General features: G+C 42.0%; 1 protein-coding gene across 1 annotated transcript in view; it reads right to left on the minus strand.

Annotated features, from left to right (window-relative positions):
* Window positions 1-3,529: 3,529 nt before the first annotated feature.
* baiap3 (BAI1 associated protein 3) overlaps window positions 3,530-21,411 on the minus strand; it is a 30,238-nt gene continuing 12,356 nt past the window's right edge. Inside the window, exons 3-34 of the mRNA XM_086132393.1 lie at window positions 20,315-20,402; window positions 19,775-19,858; window positions 19,453-19,560; window positions 19,237-19,296; window positions 19,032-19,098; window positions 18,397-18,610; window positions 18,266-18,310; window positions 17,531-17,608; window positions 17,199-17,304; window positions 17,002-17,109; window positions 16,836-16,928; window positions 15,535-15,638; window positions 15,343-15,460; window positions 15,052-15,176; window positions 13,993-14,083; window positions 13,833-13,889; window positions 13,645-13,742; window positions 13,510-13,565; window positions 12,892-13,039; window positions 12,647-12,770; window positions 11,603-11,743; window positions 11,179-11,274; window positions 10,714-10,929; window positions 10,263-10,331; window positions 10,101-10,180; window positions 9,512-9,620; window positions 9,365-9,430; window positions 9,085-9,168; window positions 8,489-8,609; window positions 8,078-8,201; window positions 7,117-7,322; window positions 3,530-6,567 (exon numbers count right to left, since the gene is read on the minus strand). Of these exons, the coding sequence (XP_085988519.1) occupies window positions 6,464-6,567; window positions 7,117-7,322; window positions 8,078-8,201; window positions 8,489-8,609; window positions 9,085-9,168; window positions 9,365-9,430; window positions 9,512-9,620; window positions 10,101-10,180; window positions 10,263-10,331; window positions 10,714-10,929; window positions 11,179-11,274; window positions 11,603-11,743; window positions 12,647-12,770; window positions 12,892-13,039; window positions 13,510-13,565; window positions 13,645-13,742; window positions 13,833-13,889; window positions 13,993-14,083; window positions 15,052-15,176; window positions 15,343-15,460; window positions 15,535-15,638; window positions 16,836-16,928; window positions 17,002-17,109; window positions 17,199-17,304; window positions 17,531-17,608; window positions 18,266-18,310; window positions 18,397-18,610; window positions 19,032-19,098; window positions 19,237-19,296; window positions 19,453-19,560; window positions 19,775-19,858; window positions 20,315-20,402 (3,388 nt within the window). The 3' untranslated portion in view covers window positions 3,530-6,463. The remainder of the gene's footprint in view (window positions 6,568-7,116; window positions 7,323-8,077; window positions 8,202-8,488; window positions 8,610-9,084; window positions 9,169-9,364; window positions 9,431-9,511; window positions 9,621-10,100; window positions 10,181-10,262; window positions 10,332-10,713; window positions 10,930-11,178; window positions 11,275-11,602; window positions 11,744-12,646; window positions 12,771-12,891; window positions 13,040-13,509; window positions 13,566-13,644; window positions 13,743-13,832; window positions 13,890-13,992; window positions 14,084-15,051; window positions 15,177-15,342; window positions 15,461-15,534; window positions 15,639-16,835; window positions 16,929-17,001; window positions 17,110-17,198; window positions 17,305-17,530; window positions 17,609-18,265; window positions 18,311-18,396; window positions 18,611-19,031; window positions 19,099-19,236; window positions 19,297-19,452; window positions 19,561-19,774; window positions 19,859-20,314; window positions 20,403-21,411) is intronic.

Genomic DNA, 21,411 nt, shown 5'->3' on the forward strand with positions numbered 1-21,411 from the left:
AAAAAAGCAAGCAGGCATCTGGGTTGAGTTTCACTCGGCTGGGGCCAAGCTTTCGGCAGATGGTTTTCGCCAAACTCGCGACGTCGTGCTGATTAGAAGCAGAGGGGCCTGCTGGGGAGGGGGAATCTCACACTTTTTAGTCGGTTTATCTCACACTATTTAGTCGGCGAGGCTCCACGTTGTGTAGTCTGTTATTATTATTATACTGTATATTTTTGGACAATTTTACCTAAGACTTACCGGTACTTTATTTAAGACTTTTTCCACATTATTAGGACAGTCATTATCTCTTGCAAAATGCTAACTTTCCACGGATAATATTCGCCTCTCCTGTTTTAATATTATGCAAAAGTAAGCGGATCCCTCACAATATTTTATTTTTTCATAAAATTATGATTTTATTTTTCTTGTTGACATTCATTTTTCTCATTAAAATTACATTTTAACCTCGTAACCTCATGCCTTTATTTTGACAAATTGTCTAAAATAATAATAAATACTGAACATTATTCTCAAAAAAATGATTACTGTACTGTTTATTGTGAAAATTGTTCATTTCCTCATTGAAAACATACATTTTTTTCTATTTTAAAATTATGATTGTTTTTCTTGCAATATCGTGTCTTTTTAGAGATAAAATGACACTGGTTTTCTTGTAAAATTACAACCTTAACTTTTGTTCTTGCAATATCATGTCCTTTTTAAAACAAAAATTACTTCGTACACTCCATTACCTTTTTTTGTAATGGAGTGTTACTTTTAGTGATATTTTTATGTATGAAGTAAAAAAAGAGGTAATAAACTTACCCGTTGAGCAGAATTGTTTCTCACTGCGCGTCACTTCTTAATCATTTTAACCTCCTGCGGTCCTTCTGCTTTTGTTAGCTAGTCTTATACCGCGTGTAACAAATATGCTGATTTAAATTGCAAACTCTTCCAGTACAGTAACAAAGTACTTTTTTGTTCTTACTTCCCACCACTAAATGTACAGTCCTAGGAGCCAAGAGTACTTAATAGCCATGTGTGTATTTTCAGCACAACTGATTGTTTGTTTAAGAACATGATAGTCATTCTATCTAATCAAGTAAAACAAACGGGAGGCTGTTTTCATTCTAAGGACATTCAGTGCAGTGGCTAAACAAGCCTCTTGTTAGACCGTACAGTGTGCACTGTGTACTGCTCACTGTACTGATAGCGGTGTGTCCTCGGGACGCTTCAGGGACGGCGGACCTGATACAAGCTCGCTCAGAAAGGCTGAGGGCCAAGTGAACGCCATTCCAGTTTGCATTCCTCTGATGCACACTGTCCAATTTTGTCCGCTCATTTGGACACGCACAAGACACAAAGGACCTGCTGTGTCGGGGCTGCCCTCGGGCCCCCGGGGGCCTCGTTGCAGGTGTTGACACCGGTGGGTCAATATATTAGGTACACCTGCACCGTCTGGATGGGGAAAAAAATGTATGTGCAACTTTGTTGTGCTTTAGTTCTTCATATTAAAAATTGTAATAGATGTTGTGCCCAAATTAGGTATAAGAAAATATGAAACAAATTCAATATTCATCACATAAATGCATGTTTAAAATGATAAGGCACTCCTTGTAATAAAATGACATTTGATCGAGTTTTGCTTTCCTTATTTCTTTGAAAACTTAAAATGTAAATATCTTTTTATTTTGTTCAAAATGAATTGAAATTTTTAACTAACATAACTTAATTATAAAAATAAATATGAAACAACGTATATGGTCCAATTCTGAGCTATTTTAGCCAATATATATGCTGTGTGTTGTGGTTACAACAAAACACATACCGTGTACAATATTTTTATCGTTATTATTATGGGCATATTCTACATGGGCGTTAACCAATAATTTCTTTATATATTCCACTATTTATTTTAGTTTTTTAATTAAAAAAATGTTCACGTCAACTACCGTTGGATAGAAAATATATGAGACATTTCTTTGGGGAGTGATGAACGTTGTCGCGTTGCATTGTTGTGCTGGGATGAACCTGAATTTACAACGGCATCTGGCGGAAGAAAACAGAAATTCCAAATGATTAAAAAAAACGTGTCAGCAAATGTGACTGTTGCAGAAAACAAAGACAAACTGTTGATAAGTTTCTACACTGGTGACTGAGTTGTGACCAACAGCAGCTCTGGTGTGAACGTGTAAAGTTTGTGGCCGTTTTGTTTGTTCAAAAGCGAAGAGATTGCATCAGCCACTGTATGCATCTTGTTGTGGTGCTCTTCAACCACATTGAAAGGGCACCACAATAGGCAGAAAACGATATATTTTCAGAGAAACATTGACTTTTATGCTAAAGATGTTTGCTTTTATGACACCTCAAACATCTGAACAATCCTTCTCTTGTGTAAAATACCAACAGCAATGAAAATGTGCTTTTGATGACAATATAATGTGTTTCCAAATATCATTCCATTCCACATAACATTTTTTTCATTAGACAAACTTGATAAACTGTTTGCATGCTATTTAGTAGTAATGTTTTTTAGTAGTGTGTGTGAGTGCATCACATCAAGTATGTGTGCACATTACATAATCGCTTTGACTTGAAATGTAAATGATCTTTGTCGCCCTTTCCCTTTTTTTTATGACACTCTTTGTATTGTACTTTATGCGACAAGCATTTTGATCAATCACAAACTGCTTGTAATGGGCGAATTTCCAAAGGTCCGTCATGTTCTCAACAAGAGTCAAGTATCGTGTCGATACACGTCGATCTCAACCGAGGGATCCAGTGCTGCCATCTGCTGGCCTTAATTAGCATGTTTTTATTTTTGATTTTCCCATCTGGATGATGATCAAGTCAGAGTTGCCCAAGACTTTTTCTATGCACATAAAAAAACAATAAGCCACATTGACAGCATTCAAAGTGCTTATTTTCGAATATGTAGCACGACGATAAATGTGCTGTGGGGGCGTAAATGGCGCCTGGGTGTGACTTTGGACACCGCTGGTCTGTGTTTAGTGAGGAAGAAGACAAAGCTCTTGATAGTGCAACACTTGCAACACACAAAAACTGCTTCATGAACTCACCGAGTACCAGAAGATGGCGGCGGATCCCGCAGACACTCCGACGAGTCCCGAGGCTCAGTCCTCATTTCGCACGTTGTCCTGTGTGTGTGTGTGTGTGTCCTATAGTGCTGCTGTGGCATTACAGCCATGAAGAGGAGAAGAAAGAAAAGGAGTGGGTGCCAGGGGGTTTATTAAAGGTCAATTTCCCGCCACAGTGGATGTTGCAAATTGAAATTGTTAACATTCTAGCTTGGGCAAAGTAAAAAAGAAACAAGTGAGATGATGTGGGTTCCAAAGCGAATTCATCCTCTTATAAGTGGGGAAGTGGCTGTGTTCCGAATTAACGAATCAAATTCAGACTCACGTTAAAAGGAAGTCAGCACATACTTGCGACCATTTTCAATCACTCTGATTGAGTTTAGCTGTTGTTGTAGGCTCTTTATATAGATATGACATGTTTTAAATTGCGGAAAAAGCATCAACTGTGGTTGAAATGTAAACATCATTTTATTTCCACTTTACTTTTTTAAGTCCATTGACAGATCTCAAACGTTTCGATTATCTAATAAACAGCAACAACAGTCATTTACACATTCAAGGACAAAGAATTCACTGCAACGATAACAAGACGTCTTCGGATCCACTCCAAGTGCCAATTAACGTTATTTCTTGTACCAACAGCTTCAAAGAAAATGTGTCCTTAGTTTGTGTTGTGCTCAACCTCTGATGGATTAAAAGCCTTCGAAAGCGAGTCCTCAGAAAAAAAAGAAGGCACAACACTGCACGAGAAGCTACCATAAGAGTTTACGTCATCAAAAATGCTGCAATTTTTGTTCCACTGACTCCTGCGCAGATCATCATCTTTTAAGTGAGGTGTCCTTGTAAATGCTTTCTTGAAATGCTTCAATTTCTTTTGGTTTTCATTCGTATGGAAGCATGATTCAAGTTGAGTGCTTATTTTCAGAATGCTTCTCAGATTGAGGCGATGAAGGTGCCCAGGGAGTTTACACCTGTACTGATAAAAAAAAATGCTGAAATAATTTTTGTATGAGATTCTGCAAAAAGTTTAGCATCATCTCACAGTAAAACTCACTTCAACATAGCTCCAAGCTGCCACAAGTTGGCGCCAAAATGCAAGTCTTTCTCCAAATAAAGTTCCTTAATTCACTTTGCAACAGTTCCTTCGCATTAAACTGTCTCAAGATGTCACCGAAATGCAACTTTTGTCTAGATGAAGCTTCTCAACTCACTTCTAAACACTTCTTTGGAACCAAGCTGTCACAAGACGGCACTACAGAGCTACTTTTGTCGAAATGAAGCTCCTCAACTCACTTCTCAATAGTTCCTTGGCACCATGCCACCACGAGATGACTGAAAAGCAGTACTTTTAACAAAATGAATCATTTCAAAGTCTATCACGTTGTATTGTTTGGGTTTGGACATATTAGTTTACATTCTTTCACATATCTTATTTTATTAATCAACCCCCAAATTTAGATTTTCCCCTAAGTTCAGAGCACTACAGTACAAAATCTAAGAAAATGCTCACAAGAACATGCTCATGCGACAATTCTCTATTTGTCGGAATATTTATTTCGGTATCAGATTGTTTTTTTATGCAAGGTTTTAGTTGCGACTGTGAGTAGATTTCGAACTGGATGGACATGCTGTGCTCCAAGCATAACAATGAATATTTTGACCAGTTTAAGCTATAATATGCATTTGTAAAAACAAAAAAAAAAAACGTTACTGAAGCTTTGAAAAGGGAAAAAAATAATCCCAGAGCACTTGATGCTACTAAATACTCACAATAACATACGCAGTGTTCTATTTAACATTGAATGGAATTTTTATTCACGTATATCTTAGCTAAGTGCATATGTTAACACAATGCTCAAAATGGAATACGAATGAGCATTCTTGTCATCTGAAACGCAATGAGTTTATTAGCTGCACTAGAATGACGCTTTGGTGCCTACGCTGCCATTCAGGGTTTCATTTGATTCCTTTCAGGTAGTTGTACACAAAGCAATGACTCAGCATTTCAACACACCGCAGATTAAAAATACACTATGACTCACTATTTTTTTGGAAGGGGGTAGGGGATGTTTGACATGATGAAATGACAAAGTCTGACTGAAATGTTTCCAAAAAAAAGAAATAAAAAAATCACAAAAATCATGTAGACAGACTTTATACGTGCAACAAAAATATTCAGGTAAAACTCAGTTAAAATGACATGAATTCAACACAGAGTGAGAGCTCGATAGTGCAATGGAATGTTTAGTAACGTCTCACGACAATTTTGGAGGAAATATCACAAAGTGTTAACACTCTAACGCATTAAAACTGGAATATTTTCAAAGCACCCACAAATATCGGGGGGACAAAGATGGCAGATAAGAGACACTTAATGACTGGAATACATTCAAATGTTTTTCTTCTTTCGTAAAGAAATTTATCAATTCACCAAATTTAATCACGTAAGATGGGGATGAGCGTTTTTCGTCCTTGAAACACTTGAATGAGTAAAACTGCCTTCTTTTCCCCACTTATTTTTTAAAATACCCAACATCAAAATGCAAAAAGTGCATCTTGTCGACGTAATTTAGTAGAAACTTGCACAAAATTACAAACGCACCCATTCCACAAAGATGGCCGACGCGCTACGCTTAATAATACGACATTTTGCTACAAGAACTTTTCTAAGTGGTTTGGAGGATGGAATATTAACCAATGAAGTATACAATGCAGCACATTCATTCATAAAAATAAAAAAAACAACCGTACCAGGTGAATTACTTTTTGGGACAAAAAAGCCTTCTGATTTTGTTGGCTGTTGACATCCGCTATAGTCTTTTTAAATTGAGAATACTAATTAAAGGCCCGAATCCAAATCCATTTGAATTCATACAACAGCTACAAATACGACTCAAAGTTGGAAAAAATGTTCAATGATTCGCCGCCAAGTTTTGTACCCTGAGCTTCCTCCCATCGAACACCATCCAAAAACCACCAAAAACCCACGTGAGGTAAAGATTCATAGTTCGACTGTGTGCTACTTCCACAAAACAGTTTGGAATTCTAACATATCAAATATACGCCAAATACAACGTAACAAAAAAATAAAATAAAATAGTCACATATAGTTTTTCCTAAAATGGAGTTCAACTGAGACAACATCGGGTCGCAGTCACTCCCTCTTAATTTGTCAATTTGGTATGCATACCAAACCAATAAATTTGAATATTGTAAAAACGAGAAGAAAAAAAAAACTAGCAACAACAACAACCCGAAAATTGTAAACATTGTACCGGTACAAGAGCACAGGTGGCGAGACATGGTCAGAGAACATTGATACGCATTGACCTAGGGCGTCTTTTTTCTGTGTGTGTGGGGGGGGGGGGGTTTGTTGTTGTTTTTTACTCTTCTTCCATGGACCTTTCAATCTCCTTCAGCCTGCGGACAAACTCCTGAGCCTCCCTGTCGCCCACCCGAGCGTCCAGCATCCGCATGATCGGTTTATCTGCAGGACGGAAAGCAGAAAAAAAAGAAGAAATCCATGATCCCATCACGTCCTTTAACAGCAACCCTACAAAGTGGTACAGTGAAACTCCTCTACAACGAAATCGTGTTTGCAGCAAGAAATTGTTCACAACAGGGGGGTTTTTCACTGTAGCAAATTTGATCTCAGATATAAACACACACACACACACACACTTCGTTGTAGTGAATCTCGTCGCGAGGCAAGAGCAGAGAAAAATATTTCGTATAATGCAACAGGGGGGGTTTTCGTTGCATGGGGACAGGAGAGTGGGAAAGGTGTTAATGCATGAAGATTTTTTTCACACTACGGGGTATTTTTTCGCCCATCTAGGTTTCGTTGTAGAGGAGTTTCACTGTACATTGGAAAAAGATCCAGTCAGAAAAAAAAAAACATTTTAAGGAAATTCTAGTTTAAATGATACGCAAATTCAAGACTACCACGTTAAACCGGCGATGAAAATGGTTCTGCTGATAGAACGAAATATCAGGCTAATTTGTGCATGAGAGGGTTCCAGGCAGAAAAGAGTACCGCTGGGTTTGCTGCGAGACAGGTGGAGGATGAAGGGCTGCACACTCTTGCCGGCCGCCGTGGCGTTGGGCCTGCCCGGCCAGCAGAAGTCGCTGAGCGGGGCCACGGCCTCGCCGGCGAAGTCGTTGGTGGACAGCCAGTCGTAGTCCATCACGGTGAAGGTCAAGCAGGCAAATCTGTGCCTGTACTGCTCGGGACTCACGTGGCTGCACGTGCGTGGGTTAGGATTATTCAATCGTCTATCGCAGGGGTGTCAAACTCATTTCTGTCTCGGGCCACTTCGGCGTTACATCCTCCCTCAAATGGTCGTTGAAACCACAAACATTTTCAATCCTCTCAGCCGCATTATTATTTGTACATGACAAATGATTGGATAACTACTTTTGAAATGAGTCAACTATAATAGTTTGTTCAATTATAGTTCAAGGGAGTGTAAACAGCATAACAATATGATTGCAAAATCTCATTTCTTATTTATTACACGACAATTTGACATTTCGGTGCACATTTTCGCGAGGCTCATGCAAATTGACACACATGGTTTGCTTTCGCGGGCCAAGTAAAATGACATGGCGGGCCGGATCTGGCCCCCGGGCCCTGAGTTTGACACCTGTGGTCCACCAGCAATTTTTCCAAATGGAGCACAGCTTCAATACTACAACAATAATAGGCATAAATAAAACTCAGCAGAAGTAGGGGATACATAATAACCTCAGTGACTTCAACACGGACTTTTTGAAATTTGTTTGGAGAGAACGTCTCCTTAATTAGCTTTGATGTTAGATCCTATATAATCCGCCGACAGGATGTAATGTTGCTAATAAAAGGTGGTGGAGAAAGGTAAAACCGGAGCGACCTTTTGCGAAGAGGAAATGGAGTGGCGAAGCAATAACAAATTCGAAAGCACATAAGCCACCCCCGGCGTGACCTTTAAATGACACGAGCGGGAACGGGCACTCACAAGTAGAAGAGCTCGTCGAACACGGGGTGCAGCGTCTTCAGCTTCACCTGCGTGCGCTGGCTCTTGGCCAGCGGGAAGAGGTGGTGGGGGCACAGTTCCACGATGACAAACGGGTCGCTCAGACCTGACGTCGGGATCGGTAGAAATGACAGATGAAACCACAGAAACCTCATCTTGTTTAACTCGTTCACTCCCAAAGACGTTTTTAAACGTCTTTTCAAACTTGGTCTCGAATTGGCTGGAACTGAATGAGTTGATGTGAGTGTGGGGGGGTACATAGTCTTGTTAGTCTTGTTTGTTTATGTTTCCCAGATTTGGGCTTCTCCAAACTTTCAATCACAAATGAGGAAAATCGGATTGAACATTTACAATTGTCGACCCAACCGTTTTTCAGAGCAGATGGGCTTTTACCGTTGGCATCCAGCGCCATGATGTCGGCGGCGTGCAGGATCTCTACAGTCAGCCTCTGCTCAGGAGCGTCGTAGTAGCACTTGACGCTGATGCGACCGAAGCGTGTGTGTTTGAGGGTTTTCTGTAACGCACACACATGCGCACCGCCTCAGAGTATCATCGGGGTGTCTCGCTTATTTGGGAAGACCCGCTCATTACGGCGAGCTTGTCAGAGTTATAATAGTTGTGGATTATTCATTATCGTTAGTTTTGATTTGATTTTATCTTTTTATTCAGCTAGCTTTAATGATTTATTTTCTGGAGCATTTTAGCTAGTTTTGATTAGTGTTTTTTTCTGCCAACATTTTTAGTTTAGTTGTTTTAGTGATTGTTTGAGTTTTACAGTCAATTATACTATACGTACGATACACTCCAACTCACTCTCCGCCTGAATGAGGAAACGCGTTGTAAAAATCTGGATGGATGGATGGCGTAAGTAATAAAGTGTCCAACATTTTTTCCCATTTGACAACAACAACAACATCAAAACCACAAGTGGCGTGCAACGGGAACAAGTGTCTGGTGGCCGGATCGATGTCCGGTGAGGTGGAACGCACCTGCAGGGAGATCTTTTCCAAGTAATACTGTTCAATCAGTTCGAAAGAGGAACACTTGTTCATCTTCAGCTCCTCCTCCAGGGTCTTTGGGCACATGTTTGCGCGGTCAGTACATTTTATCTTGTCTTACAGTCGATTGGAAATGGTTAGCATAATTTCCATGCAATCATTCCAACTCTCTAATCAGGATTATAGCGGCCGCAGGCATCATACACATGAGACAACCGTTAGCATCAAAACATTAGCCACAAGAGCAAAAAGAAAATGTGTCTTAGATGACCTTGTAGTCTCCGCTCTTCATATCTTCAAGGGACAGACCGTTTCCTTGGAGAAATTGCAATAAGGTCTACGAGCGCACACAAAGATGGAGAAATTGAGAGACACATTCGCACAAACGGCACCTGTGTGAAAAGAGTCAAGCACGGACCTCGACAGTGTACTGGAAGCGGTTGTAGAACTCCACCTGAACGCCTCGGTTCTCTGTCACTGAGTCCAGAATCATGCGCAGCAGCAGCTCCCACAGGCTCTGCAGAACCCTGATAAGTCCAAAAACATTCAGTCTCTAGAAATCTCCAAAAACACCACACATTTTTTTTAAGTCTCTTGAGGGGTCGGAAAAGTTTCCAAAACCGAATAGCCGAAGGTCCGCCCCCAGTCATCAAGGTAAAGAAAGCAGTAGTCTCCATTAGCATTAAGACGCAACGGGGCGCACAAAATCGAGCAATTCTAATCTGCGTTTGCTGTAATTCTTTATCCTTTGTGTATTTTTGACAGGAAGAATGTCAGTACGCTTAGGGGACCCGTTTTAAAATGTGAACAATGTGCATAAAATGTCATTCTTTTAGATTTTGCATTGTCATCTGTGATTCTGCGCCACCTTTGCAAATCACAGGCACCAGGGAAAAGCATTTAGGCAGAAGGTATAATTATAAATCATAATGGTTATGCTAATCACACATTGTCCCCGGTATAATAAAAATATTTATAGGAAGGTGGGAGGCAAAGGCAGTAATTACCGGATGAGGTTGTCCTTCACCAGCGTGTCGGTGAGGATGACCACTGTGTCCTGCAGGTACTTCATGAGGGGCGCCACAGCCTGCTCACGACAACGTGAACACACTCAAGCTACAAACACACACGCGGTCATAACATTGCAACAAAGTGACTTGAGGCCTTACGTCGTCATTGTTGATGGAGTCGGGAGACAAGCTGATGTGCTGGATGTAACGCCGAAGCTCAGGCACCATCTGCACGTCAACAACGATATGTGTTGGGAACGGAGGACGCGTTGTATTTTGCGCTTCAAAGTGCGCCACAAATTTTCAATGGGAGACGGGTCAGGACTGCTGGCAGGCCAGGCAAGTACTCGCACTCTTTTACTACAAAGCCACGCGGTTGTAAGGTGCAGAATGTTTTTGTTTGGGCAATGTCTTGGTGAAATAAATAGGGGTGTCCTCGTTACTTGTCCATCTCCGATTTTGTTGTGTTGGATGCATCAAATTCAAAGAGAAAAAATATCGGCACGATAAAAAAATATAATAAATCACAATCATCCATTTGAATATTAAATATCCTGTGTATTCAATTCAATATAAGTGAAAGAGGATTTAAGTTATGGTGTGGTTGCACCTTGTCTGTAAGCAGCATGATGAGGTGCTTGGCTTCCCTCTGCAGGTCGAGGTCCATGTTGAAGAGCTGCCCATTGAGAGCCTTGAACACCTGTTCCTTGCCCTCGGCGCCGCACGACTCCTCCATGGCTCGCTCCACGCCCGGCCAGTCCAGTTCGCGAGGCAGGTTTCCCAGGAAGACGCGTACGTGTTCAACGTCGTTGAGGGCCACGCACAGCTAAGCGGGAAGCGAAGAGGAGGAAGGCAGGAGGAGAAAAAGAGAGAGAGAGATAGGGCGGAGGTGGAGAGAAGGCTGAAGGAAAAGAAGCAGGGCTACAAAGAGGGCAGGGTGCCGCTATGAATAACTGACAGGCAACAACTTGCTTTTTTTTTCTTTTAACAGAGTTATCACAACGCTGCGCTTTCATGCCCCTGCTGGGATCTCGCTGCCATTTGCCGCATACGCCTTGCTATGGGCCTTACTTACCTGAACTATGAAGCTCTTGTGGTCCCGGCCGAGCTGGCTCCTCTCAATCTTGCGCGTGAGCATCTCTGAGTAGTACACAGCCTCGCTACAAAAGTTCTGAGACAAGCAGGGATGGGATTAGTCACAACATTGCAAAATTACAAACATTCCGTGGAAATGAATGGGGAATAACTTCGTTTAAATGTACAGTCATATCTAATGTGTCAGAAGAATGCTAACAAAATTTCCAGGCATATCATCTGATTCCAAAATGGTGACATTGATGCTTGTAAAATGTCTTATACTTTATATCAATTACATAACCATTCCCAGCTAATCCATGGAACACTAATCAAACTCACTTGCAGACATTTTACTGTGGATTCCCGAAACGATCGCCATTTCAAAAGCAAACTTGCGTGTTATCGAGCGCGGGGGTACTAACGTCGGTCAAGCGGGTGACGAAGATGAATGTTCCCGCTGAGTCCGGCCAAGCCAGTTGGAGCCAGATGTCTCGGACTTGCCGGAAGCAGGATGTCACTTCCAGCGCTGAGGAACTGTGCTTGGCCTGCTGCACCGCTTCCATCTGAAACCGATACGAGGTGTCCTAATCAAAAACACCTTATGCGCATTGTGTTAAGATATCAATTCAAAAAGCAACCACACTGGCAAAGAGTTTTTGAATCGACTTAATTGGAATATCAGTCGCATGTGATTAAAATGTGTGTCAAGCGTCTTTATTATTTTTAAAGGAGAAGAGAGGGAAAGAAAATTTGCATCAGGTGACCACATTTTATTTGTGTGCAACTGATTTGTGATGATGACGTCTGTGCACGGAGGGAACACGCGACTGGTGACAAGTTTGTATTCTAAAATAATTTCCAGTAATAATCGATGCTGGAACTCACTCAATTATTTTAAAAAAAAATTATTCAAAGCAATACGTTGCCATGAATTCACAAGTTAAATTTGTTTGTATAATTATTCTATGTAAAAGTATATTAATTCCAATATTCTTTTTTTATTATACATTCCCATTAATTCACACATTTTATTAATTGTGACATAAACTGTATTTATAAAATATCAAATGCATTTAAAAAGTTCCCATTATTTCGAAACCGCCAGTCCAACTTGAACTAGTTCTACTTTTCACGTAAAATATATGACGTCACAAAATTGTGACTGGTAGGGAGCTCTTTTTTTTTTTACCTTTGACCCCTGTCATCTCAAATATAGTATCTGTGAAAAAACATCAGGGATATTGCTTTCAGGTGAGGCAATACCACATGATGTTTGCAGAAGAATCAGTTGAAAATTTGTTCCCGGACGAACAGTGAAAATGAAAGAAAAAAAAAAGACGTCCATTGCTTGGTCATAGAGAAGCAATTACTAAATGTGACCCCAGTGGAGCAGATGACGCAGAGCTGTATCGCCATGGTTACCGCACTTGAGAAGCGAGTGCCAAATCAGGGGCAGGGCGTCTTACCTTGTCCGTCTCCACCGCTTTGCAGATCCTGTCACATGACCTGTCGTGAACAATCTGCAGGAACTTGTGAATGGATGACTTGAACCAGTTGTGAAATCCCGTTAAGGCCAACATCTTTGCATCCCTGCGGAGGAGGACGACGAACAAAACACGACAAGCAACAAAAGCATGACTCATGGCATGTATGAACAAAAGTAACGGGACACTGGCTAAGCGAAAGCGTGCGAGTTGCGGCTATGACGGACTTGAGAGGAAGAACCTCCCGGAAGCCCTTGAGGCTCTTCAGGGACATGAAAAGCTCAAAGACGGTCTCGCCCATCGTCTGCGTCAGTCTGGAACTTTCTAGCTCCAGGGTGCCGCAAAGCCTCTCCATGGCCACATTGACATCATCGGCTACCTGTAAAAAAATAAATAAATAAGAATAATAAAAGACCATAAAAATATAATAATTGGTGTTAGACGTGAAACAAGTTTTCAGGTAAATTGAATACCTTGCTTAGGAAAATGTATTAAATTAAATGAAATAATTACGCTGTCAGTGTACAATGTTGCAGCAGTTGCGGTAGCGGCTAGCAGCTAGCCGCTAGCTGCTAGTCATCAGTGAGTGCCCAGCATCAGTTGGCAAAAGCCATCGGTCTCCTTTTCGAAGACAGTTTAATCGGCATTACCGGTAATCGTTTGTTAATCAGGTATTGGAATTTTATGATGACAAATGTTCGAATTGGTCTCAATAGATCAATATCCGTCAGGTCCTAATTTTTAGCTCATGAAAAAGCCACCTTGGCTAGTTTTCATACCTCATATTTGTGAAATAACATGATGACTTTATACGTCTCCTTTCAAAGATTCACGGTTGTGGAAACCTACCAGCTTCTCCAGCTGCCTGTAGGACACGCTGAAGAAATCCACTCTGACCGCACTGTGGGGAGAAAAAAAACACCTAGAGGTGAATATTAATGGGAGTAAATGTTAGCAAAAAGTTCCAGCCTCGATTGCACCTGTAGAAGAGTTTGTTGTAGATATTCTGAGCTCTCTGAATGTCTGCGCAGACAGCGTCCACCACCGTGACCATTTTTTTCAGGTGCTCCTCCAGCGACTACATCCAAAACACATGAATTTTGCCATTCTTGACAATGAGGTACTGTCCAAAATAACGCTGAAGTGTTTGCCCCTTGCGTGCACATACCCCATCCTCCGCCTTGTACTGCGCAATGAGGCCCTCGTACCACTCAGAGGTTCCTTTCTGTGGAGAGGGTGAAGTCACTTCAAAGTAGTCGGTCATTAAAATCAAACGCAAGCTCATTAAAAAGACTCCAGAGGGATGATTCCACTTTCACTGTCGTTACCTTCACGGCGGCTGTGATGTCCAAGTGCAGCTCGTTACGGAGGGGGCAAACGGTCTTAAAGGCCCGCATGTTCTGCATGTAGCCGATCCCCCTGGTGGAGGAGTAAGAACACCCTTTTACGACGATAGTCGTTCTGTGTTATTGTACTCAAAATGTATGTATGCACAGAAAGCACGAACAAAGTAGTCGCTGTGGATTTTGAAAAGGTTGAGATACCCGAGGCTGGTTTAATTATGATGACCCAGCAGACTGGATTGAGGATTGAATTTGGGAAGCCTGAAGGGCCGAAGCTGGTAACACTCTTACAAAACTAACTCGTGCCTGGATGGCTCCGTGGTAAGTACAGAAGTCAAGGTTCAAATCTTGGTCAGAGCAGATATGCCATTCATGGAAAATGGATGCATACAATAGGATATGCGATGATCCCTGACAAGGTAAAGTTGCTTCTTTTTCCCCCCAAAAAATAAATAATAAATAAATAAATTGCCAATAACATTTGGATTATTGATATAGACACACAAAAATAAACTATCATAAAAAGCTGGGTTGTTTTTTCCTAACCTACTCGCTGTGGATTATGATCATAGTGTGTTACTTTTATGTTCTATATTGTGTTATATTCTTATGTGTTGTCTTGTATTATTTGTCATTTTATGTTAACTGTTCTTTTGATGGCGGCGCGGGCACCCGCAGCGGCTCCTCTCTCTCCTGAGTAAAGAAATTTCATCTGTGCTAGCACATTTGACAATAAAGTTGACATGAACATGAACTTTTGTTTTGAAGCAACAGATTGCCTTGAAAATTGGCTTTGGGCAATGTAAAAAGCTGAAGCTATTTGCCATCTTGGAGTAATTTACTGAAGTTGAAGTAAATTTGACATCACATTCTTAGGAAACGGTGGTGGTGGTGGCCGGACGGCTAAGTGGATAAAGGGTTCACGTTTCTGCATGGCCAAGCCGGCTGGTGGGCAGCGAGAAAAGGTCAGACGTTTCCCGCCACGGCACACGATGCGATGCGATGTGATGCGATGCGACGGTTGCGCAGCAGCGGGGGCGTTACCTCAGCATGAGCTCGTAGCGCGTGATGGCGGCGGCGCTGGTGCAGGGGAAAACCTGCCGCATGTTCTTCATCAGGCACAGGCAGTGCTCTGTGTACAGCCTGAAGCTGTCTGACAGCTGCCTCTCCTGGACACAAGAAGCGCCTCCCCCGTGTTATGCTCAGAGACAGTTTTGGCGAAACCAAAACAACTCGGTGAATGTCAGTGACGAGCTAATGAGGCCGACGTTTCCAGATGATGACCCTTACCCCCCGTCGACCCCCCCTTGAGGTGCCCCCAGGTGGAGAGCCTACCAGGTCCCCTCTCACAGGGGGAGGGTCCCACTCTGCATCGATGGCCCTCAGGAGGCGCAGCAACAGGGAGTAGCACACCCGCTGGGTTCGATGGTGTCCGCTGTAGCACTGCCAGCGACTGAGGCGGAAAACGCAACCTTTTTAGTATGTTAGCCGCTGTTTTATTTTCACCCGCGTGCAATAGAAACTCACATAATGGCCTGTTGGAGACGGGTGAGGTCCGTCTGCACAGCATGGTGAGTCAACACCGTCCACGCGGGGGGGCTAACCTGCCCGTTCCAGTTGTACGGCTCACGCTAGCAAAAGACGTCAGGGTCACGCTTCAAATTTCATTAAACTCATTAAATCCCAGCCAGTTTCACTGGAGCAACCCCCTCAATCCCAGCGTTTTACTGGATTTTGACTGATCTTGCAAGGCCCACAGAATATTTGGTTCTAATGCTATACAAACATGGAGCCTACCAAAATATAGTTTAGACTCTCGTCTTTTTTGTTTCTATCTTTTTCCATTCTTCAGCAATCGGCATTACAAAATGGATAAGTTTCATGAAAATGGCGATTCCTGGGCAAAAAACGGAGAAAATGAGCTTTTTGTAAAAGCAGGCATTTCAAGCACGAGGCACCACTGCCACCCACTGGATGCTTTTTTACATGATTTACAATGCAAACGATGTATTCTCGTTCAGATTGCATCACACCCTCCTCCTCTCTATGACGGAAAAAAAGAATTAGACGTACAAGTACGTCCTTGGTAGGCGGAGCCTAATTTTAAAAAGACGTACAAGTTCAAATAGTTGGGGCTGTGGAGTGCCTGCACATGAACCAAATGTAAAATTCAACAACCAAGTAAATCTTGTAAATGTGTTTTTTTGGGGGGGTTTTGGTTTTTTTTTTAATCAGGGCAGAGTCATGGTAGAGGAATTTTTGCAATTGTCTGCAATTACATTTTTCTTTTTTTCTCCTTCTTGGCGAGCAGAGAGGGGAGGGGTGAGCAGGACGGAAGAGGAGGAGTGAGGGGGCAAGACGGAAGACATACTGCAAACACCGATGCCTGCTCTGTTGATTAATGTGCACTGTCCTAAAACGGATAAATAAATAAAATGGTACCAGCGGGTACTAGTTATTCCCGAGGACAACATGAGTAGCTCACGTGTCTTTTCTAAAAATAGATTACAAGTGACAGGACACTGTGACTTCCTCCAAAAAATTAAACAAAAAGAATAAGAATGTTAACTTTTTAAGATTTAACATGGTACACGTTTCTTCTGCACGAAATATTCTACATTTTGTTGACTGTTATCACGCCGTCAGTAGCTAATGTCATCTCATGCCGAGGGCTGAGTTTATTCATTGCTTTCATTTCAGCTCAATGAGAGCAACTCTTGTAAAAAAAAAAAAATCAACTTCTTGTATAGAAAAAAGGCAATTTTCTGTTCTCAAGTCCAAAGTACACAACTCGAATGTTGTTGATAAATAAAGGAGGAAATCTTCACCTTGACGTGAGCGTGCTCATGCTCCACAATCTGACTCAGGAGTTTCTTGTGGATGGACACGTTTGTTTCTTTCTTCGACAGCGTCGTGTCTCTCTGGCCGCAAAAACGAAAGTGTGAACATGTTCCCCGAAATGAGGTGACCCCTGCAGATGGTTGCTTCACACACCTGGCTTGTGAAAAGCTGCAATATCAGGTGACATTCTCCCTGCACTTTGGAGGCGCTCGAGCGAGGCTCTAATTTGAACCAAGCGTCGAAGCCACCGACGGGAATTTCCTGTCAGAGTTGTTCAAAAAAGAATTTTAAAAACTGGGTGACATTTGAAGAAAATATGTTTATTTCCAAACATGTGAACTTCTCCTCACATTTAAAGAGATGTTGATGCACCCCAAGAAGTCGTCCGCATTCTCCTCAGAGCCGGATGACGACGATCCGTTGGCACGCACTGATTTTGCAATCTGCTTAAAATATCTAACGGAGTGGTAGGAGTAACAGAAGAGTTCTTTTTAATAGAATTCTCACGGCTAGAAGAGTTCTAATACTAAAATTACAACCCTTAATATAACGACTATGCTGCCTCTACCTCCCTCTACGCCCGCACCGTGTTCCTTTTTATTTATTTATTTTGGCTGCCGTTCTATTCTGAAGCAAAAAAAATCAAGCAAGTCAGAATACAGACTAACAATAAAAATAATACCTTCCCATTCCTCGAAGTCCACTGACTTCGTTGAGTTTTTTGCAGGCCTCGGCCACTGAGACGTCGTCATCGTGATCCCTGGAGAAGAAAAGGAGAGAAGAAAAGGAGAGTGCCTTCTCTTTGCCATAACAAGGACATCAAGATTCAATTCTCAAGAAAAATATGGGGACTTTTATTGGAGTCGCAGCGTCAGGTCTGACTGAACTTTATCCGACAATTGAAGATATGGGTCAAAGGATCCGAAGTACTGTAATTCATATTTAGTTATTTCGAAATTATCCTCATTCTATGAGTTTTTCATATTTACTACGATTTCAATTTGACTGCCACTATTTTATATTTCTTAAAGCAACATTTTTATCCCTTTTGTCATGATTCTGTCCTGTTTGCTTTGTTTTTTAAGTCTCCAGCTGGAGAGTGGGCGTTCCCTCCTGAGCCGCACCTGACACTAATCATTACCAGCTGTCAATATATACCAGATGTTATTCAATTGTGTAAGACTACTGAATATTGTGGCCAAAAGATAATATCAAAATATAGGACCTCTGTGTGAATGGGGTCATATAATTTTAAAAAAACAAAACAAAAATTTACACCGTGTAACTGAGTCATGCTTTCATTTTAAGTGACATACTATGTAGGTACACATCACATGCACACCCCATTACCACAGTATGAGGTGGAAAATGAATTTAATTTAAATTAATTAACTTCCTCTAAGCACCCTCATCTTACCAAATGTCCAAATGTAGCAAGTCACTGTGGACGTCATCCACTTCACTATGAATATAAAAACAAAAGAGAAATGCTCACGATGTACTCCTCTTGCGTCATCATCACAAAAGGTCAAAAACTGCCCAACTCACAAGACAAAATGCTCGTCCCAGACGGGATTGAGGGTCTCCGGTTTGACTTCAGTCGCCTGGATGCACCTGGCAGGTAGCGCCTCCTTGGTGCTGGAGCGTTTCTCCAACTTGTCTTTCCTCTTCCTGAAGCTGAACTTCCTCTCCTTCTTCTCCTCGGGTTCCCGCGAGCTCTGACCCTCCAAGATCCCCAACATGCAGTAGGGGTCGCTGTAGCCTGGACACACAGCAGATTCAGATTCAAACACGCAATGGACTGATATCTGATAGTGCCGAGCAAATTCCACATACCCACGAGCCGTACAAAGTCGGCTCGGTGTGTATGTCAAACTGCTGAAATGTCTCCGTTTGGCCAGGATATTTTGTCTTAGTTAACATATTTATTTAGTGTTCTCATTTGATAAATATTTATCATAACTTATCTCACTCAAATAGAGCATGATTTCCATGGTCCATAAAAATTCTGCACATTCTTTTAATCATCCGCGCACATGGACGCAAATGACATGGTATTAGCAAATAAGAGGTAAACAACTTGACAATTTTTCTAATCGCTCTTAAAAAGCTTTTCAGTGGCATGATGGAGACTATACTAGTTCTGGCCAGAGAGAGGCCATTTAGTACTTGAAGTGGCTTACCATTGGCGTCCTTCGCCAGCAGATTCTTGGCTTTCAAAACAGAAGCTCTTAAGGAAAAAGTGGCTCTCTGTGGATGAGATGCACTAAATAGCTTTAATGATTGAAATCATGAAGAAGGCTTTTCGTGTATGTGAGTGTTGTTGCTTTTTGTTTTGTTTTTTTACAAACGTTTGTGGAATTCTGCATCAATGCTGCCCGGACTCACCTTGGATTCTTGCACCTTCTGGCGTATAATGTCATGCTCCTCCTCACAAATATCAAACACCTTTTTTCAAGATGGATAGAAAAGCAAGAATATTTTTTCATGAGCTCTTGGGAACAAACTCTACGCACTTAGAATGCAAGCCGCACAAAACAAGCCTGCAATAGCTTGGCATGACTTGGGAATAGATGTCACGATATTACGTTAGGTTCCGAATACCTTCAGGAGGTAGGCAAAAATCTCCTCATCACTCGTCACATGCTCTGACGAAGGGACCCCCACTCGGTTGACGATTGTATACACGACCTCCTCATAGAGCAAGTCCAGCTGCAGGGAGAGGGGGGGCAGGGGGGGGGGGACACAGAATTGCGACACTTAAAACTCATTCACTCCCAAAGATGTTTTTAAACGTCTTTTCAGACTTGGTGTAGAATTGGCTGGTACCGAATGAGTTAAGACCCACATTCTGATGTACCGTTTTTGTTCTTTCCATCATTGCAATTTCAAGTGTGAGGCAAGTAAAACAGCGGAGTTAACAAACCTCCACCCTGCTGGTTCTGTCCTGGATAAAGGCCTGGTCCACATGTTCTTGTGGTGGTGGCACGGTGCAGGCTCCTCTTTGGCACTGCGATGGGATCAGTCATGAGGAAAACTTTATAGTCAACATATCGAGGAGGACATTATGCAGGCTTCCTTTACATGTAACAATACAAGCAATTGCTGCAGCGACGCAACTGCGCCGAAAGGCTCGCTACTCCGATCATCCGCTGCAGACATGTTAATGTGCTCGGAAGAAATTGAGCGCTAAGCTGTTGCTGAACTGAAAGCAATCACGATGCCACGTTTGGATGATGACAAACTCTTTTTCAAGATGCTGATAAATCATCAATGCGCTGTAAAGACTGGAGGTGAAACATCACAGCTGACGGCAGCTCGTCAGTGACCAACTTCCAAAACAAATGTTGGCCCCGTCTGTTCACAGACGTCACGGGCTGCGGCGCTGCCCACTCGCACTCCTTAGCTTGCTTGCTGTCGTTGGCCTGCGAACAGATGTAAAGGTGGAAGTCGGGCGAGAGGTTACCTCAGCCTGGCTGGCCTGCAACATGTTCTCCTGTTTCTGCAGAATGGTATTCATACGCTCAAAGAACTCCATGCTCTCTTCGGAGATCCTGCCAAGGAAACGGGGGGGGACGAGTTGATGAATGGGGTGTTTAGAATGACCCTTTTCTTTTTGATTTTGAGCAGATTGGCTTCCTTTTACCCAACGTTGGGTTCATTGTTTTGACCCAGCAGGGTTGAAGATTGGATGTTGGCAAATCACGGTCAGAGCGACTCGCTGCGGACATTCCTGAGGTCTTCCAAGTTGCCTTGGTCTTGTTGTCCTTTTTGGATTCAACTTTACTTCGAGCATGCTATGTTTCCTAGCCGTGTATCCAATACCCTGGTAATGTTGTCAAATGTTGTCGGATTCGACTCGGGCATCTGTCAAAGAATGTTTGAAATGTTCGCGAGATCTTTTCCCAGTGTGTCACTTTTCATGTTGTTTTGTTTTGTGTTGAGCACTTCAAAGACATTGCATGCCTGTGAAGTGCTAACAGCAAAACAACAAGCTCCGCTAATTGGTTTTTCCTTGATCTGTGGTGGAAAAATAAGATTTCTTTTTTTCTTTTAATGAAACCCACATGCCAGAAAGTCTAGCAATGATCCAAAGACTGGTTTGACGCTTCTTCGATTACAATCTCTGCCCAATTAGACTTCCAAAAAAAAAAAGAATTGGGTGACTTGGAATCAGTCCTTAATTTGCTCAACTCATTCAGTACCAGCCAATTCTGGACCAAGTCTGAAAAGACGTTTAAAAACGGCTTTGGGAGTGAATGAGTTTTAAACGAGGGGTGTCAAACTCATTTTTGTCATGGGCCACATTTTAGTTACTGTTTCCCTTGGAGGGTCGTTATGACTGAAACCAAATTTAAAAAATGTCAATGACGGTTTCTTCAACTATTGTTTAAGTTAATCTCCTGAGGGGTTTAATTACAAAAGGAAATGCTTACAATATGTCTCTTATTAATTACATATGAGAATTTTAAATTTTGGTCGAGATTTGAGCAAGCATTATGGAAGTTGACATGTTTGATTTGCCTTCGCGGGCCACATAAAATGATGTGGTGGGCCAGATCT

Source organism: Hippocampus guttulatus, chromosome 16 (assembly GCF_054856545.1).
Source record: "Hippocampus guttulatus isolate MCC_2025c chromosome 16, RoL_Hgut_1.0, whole genome shotgun sequence".
In the NCBI taxonomy this organism is placed as follows: domain Eukaryota; kingdom Metazoa; phylum Chordata; class Actinopteri; order Syngnathiformes; family Syngnathidae; genus Hippocampus; species Hippocampus guttulatus.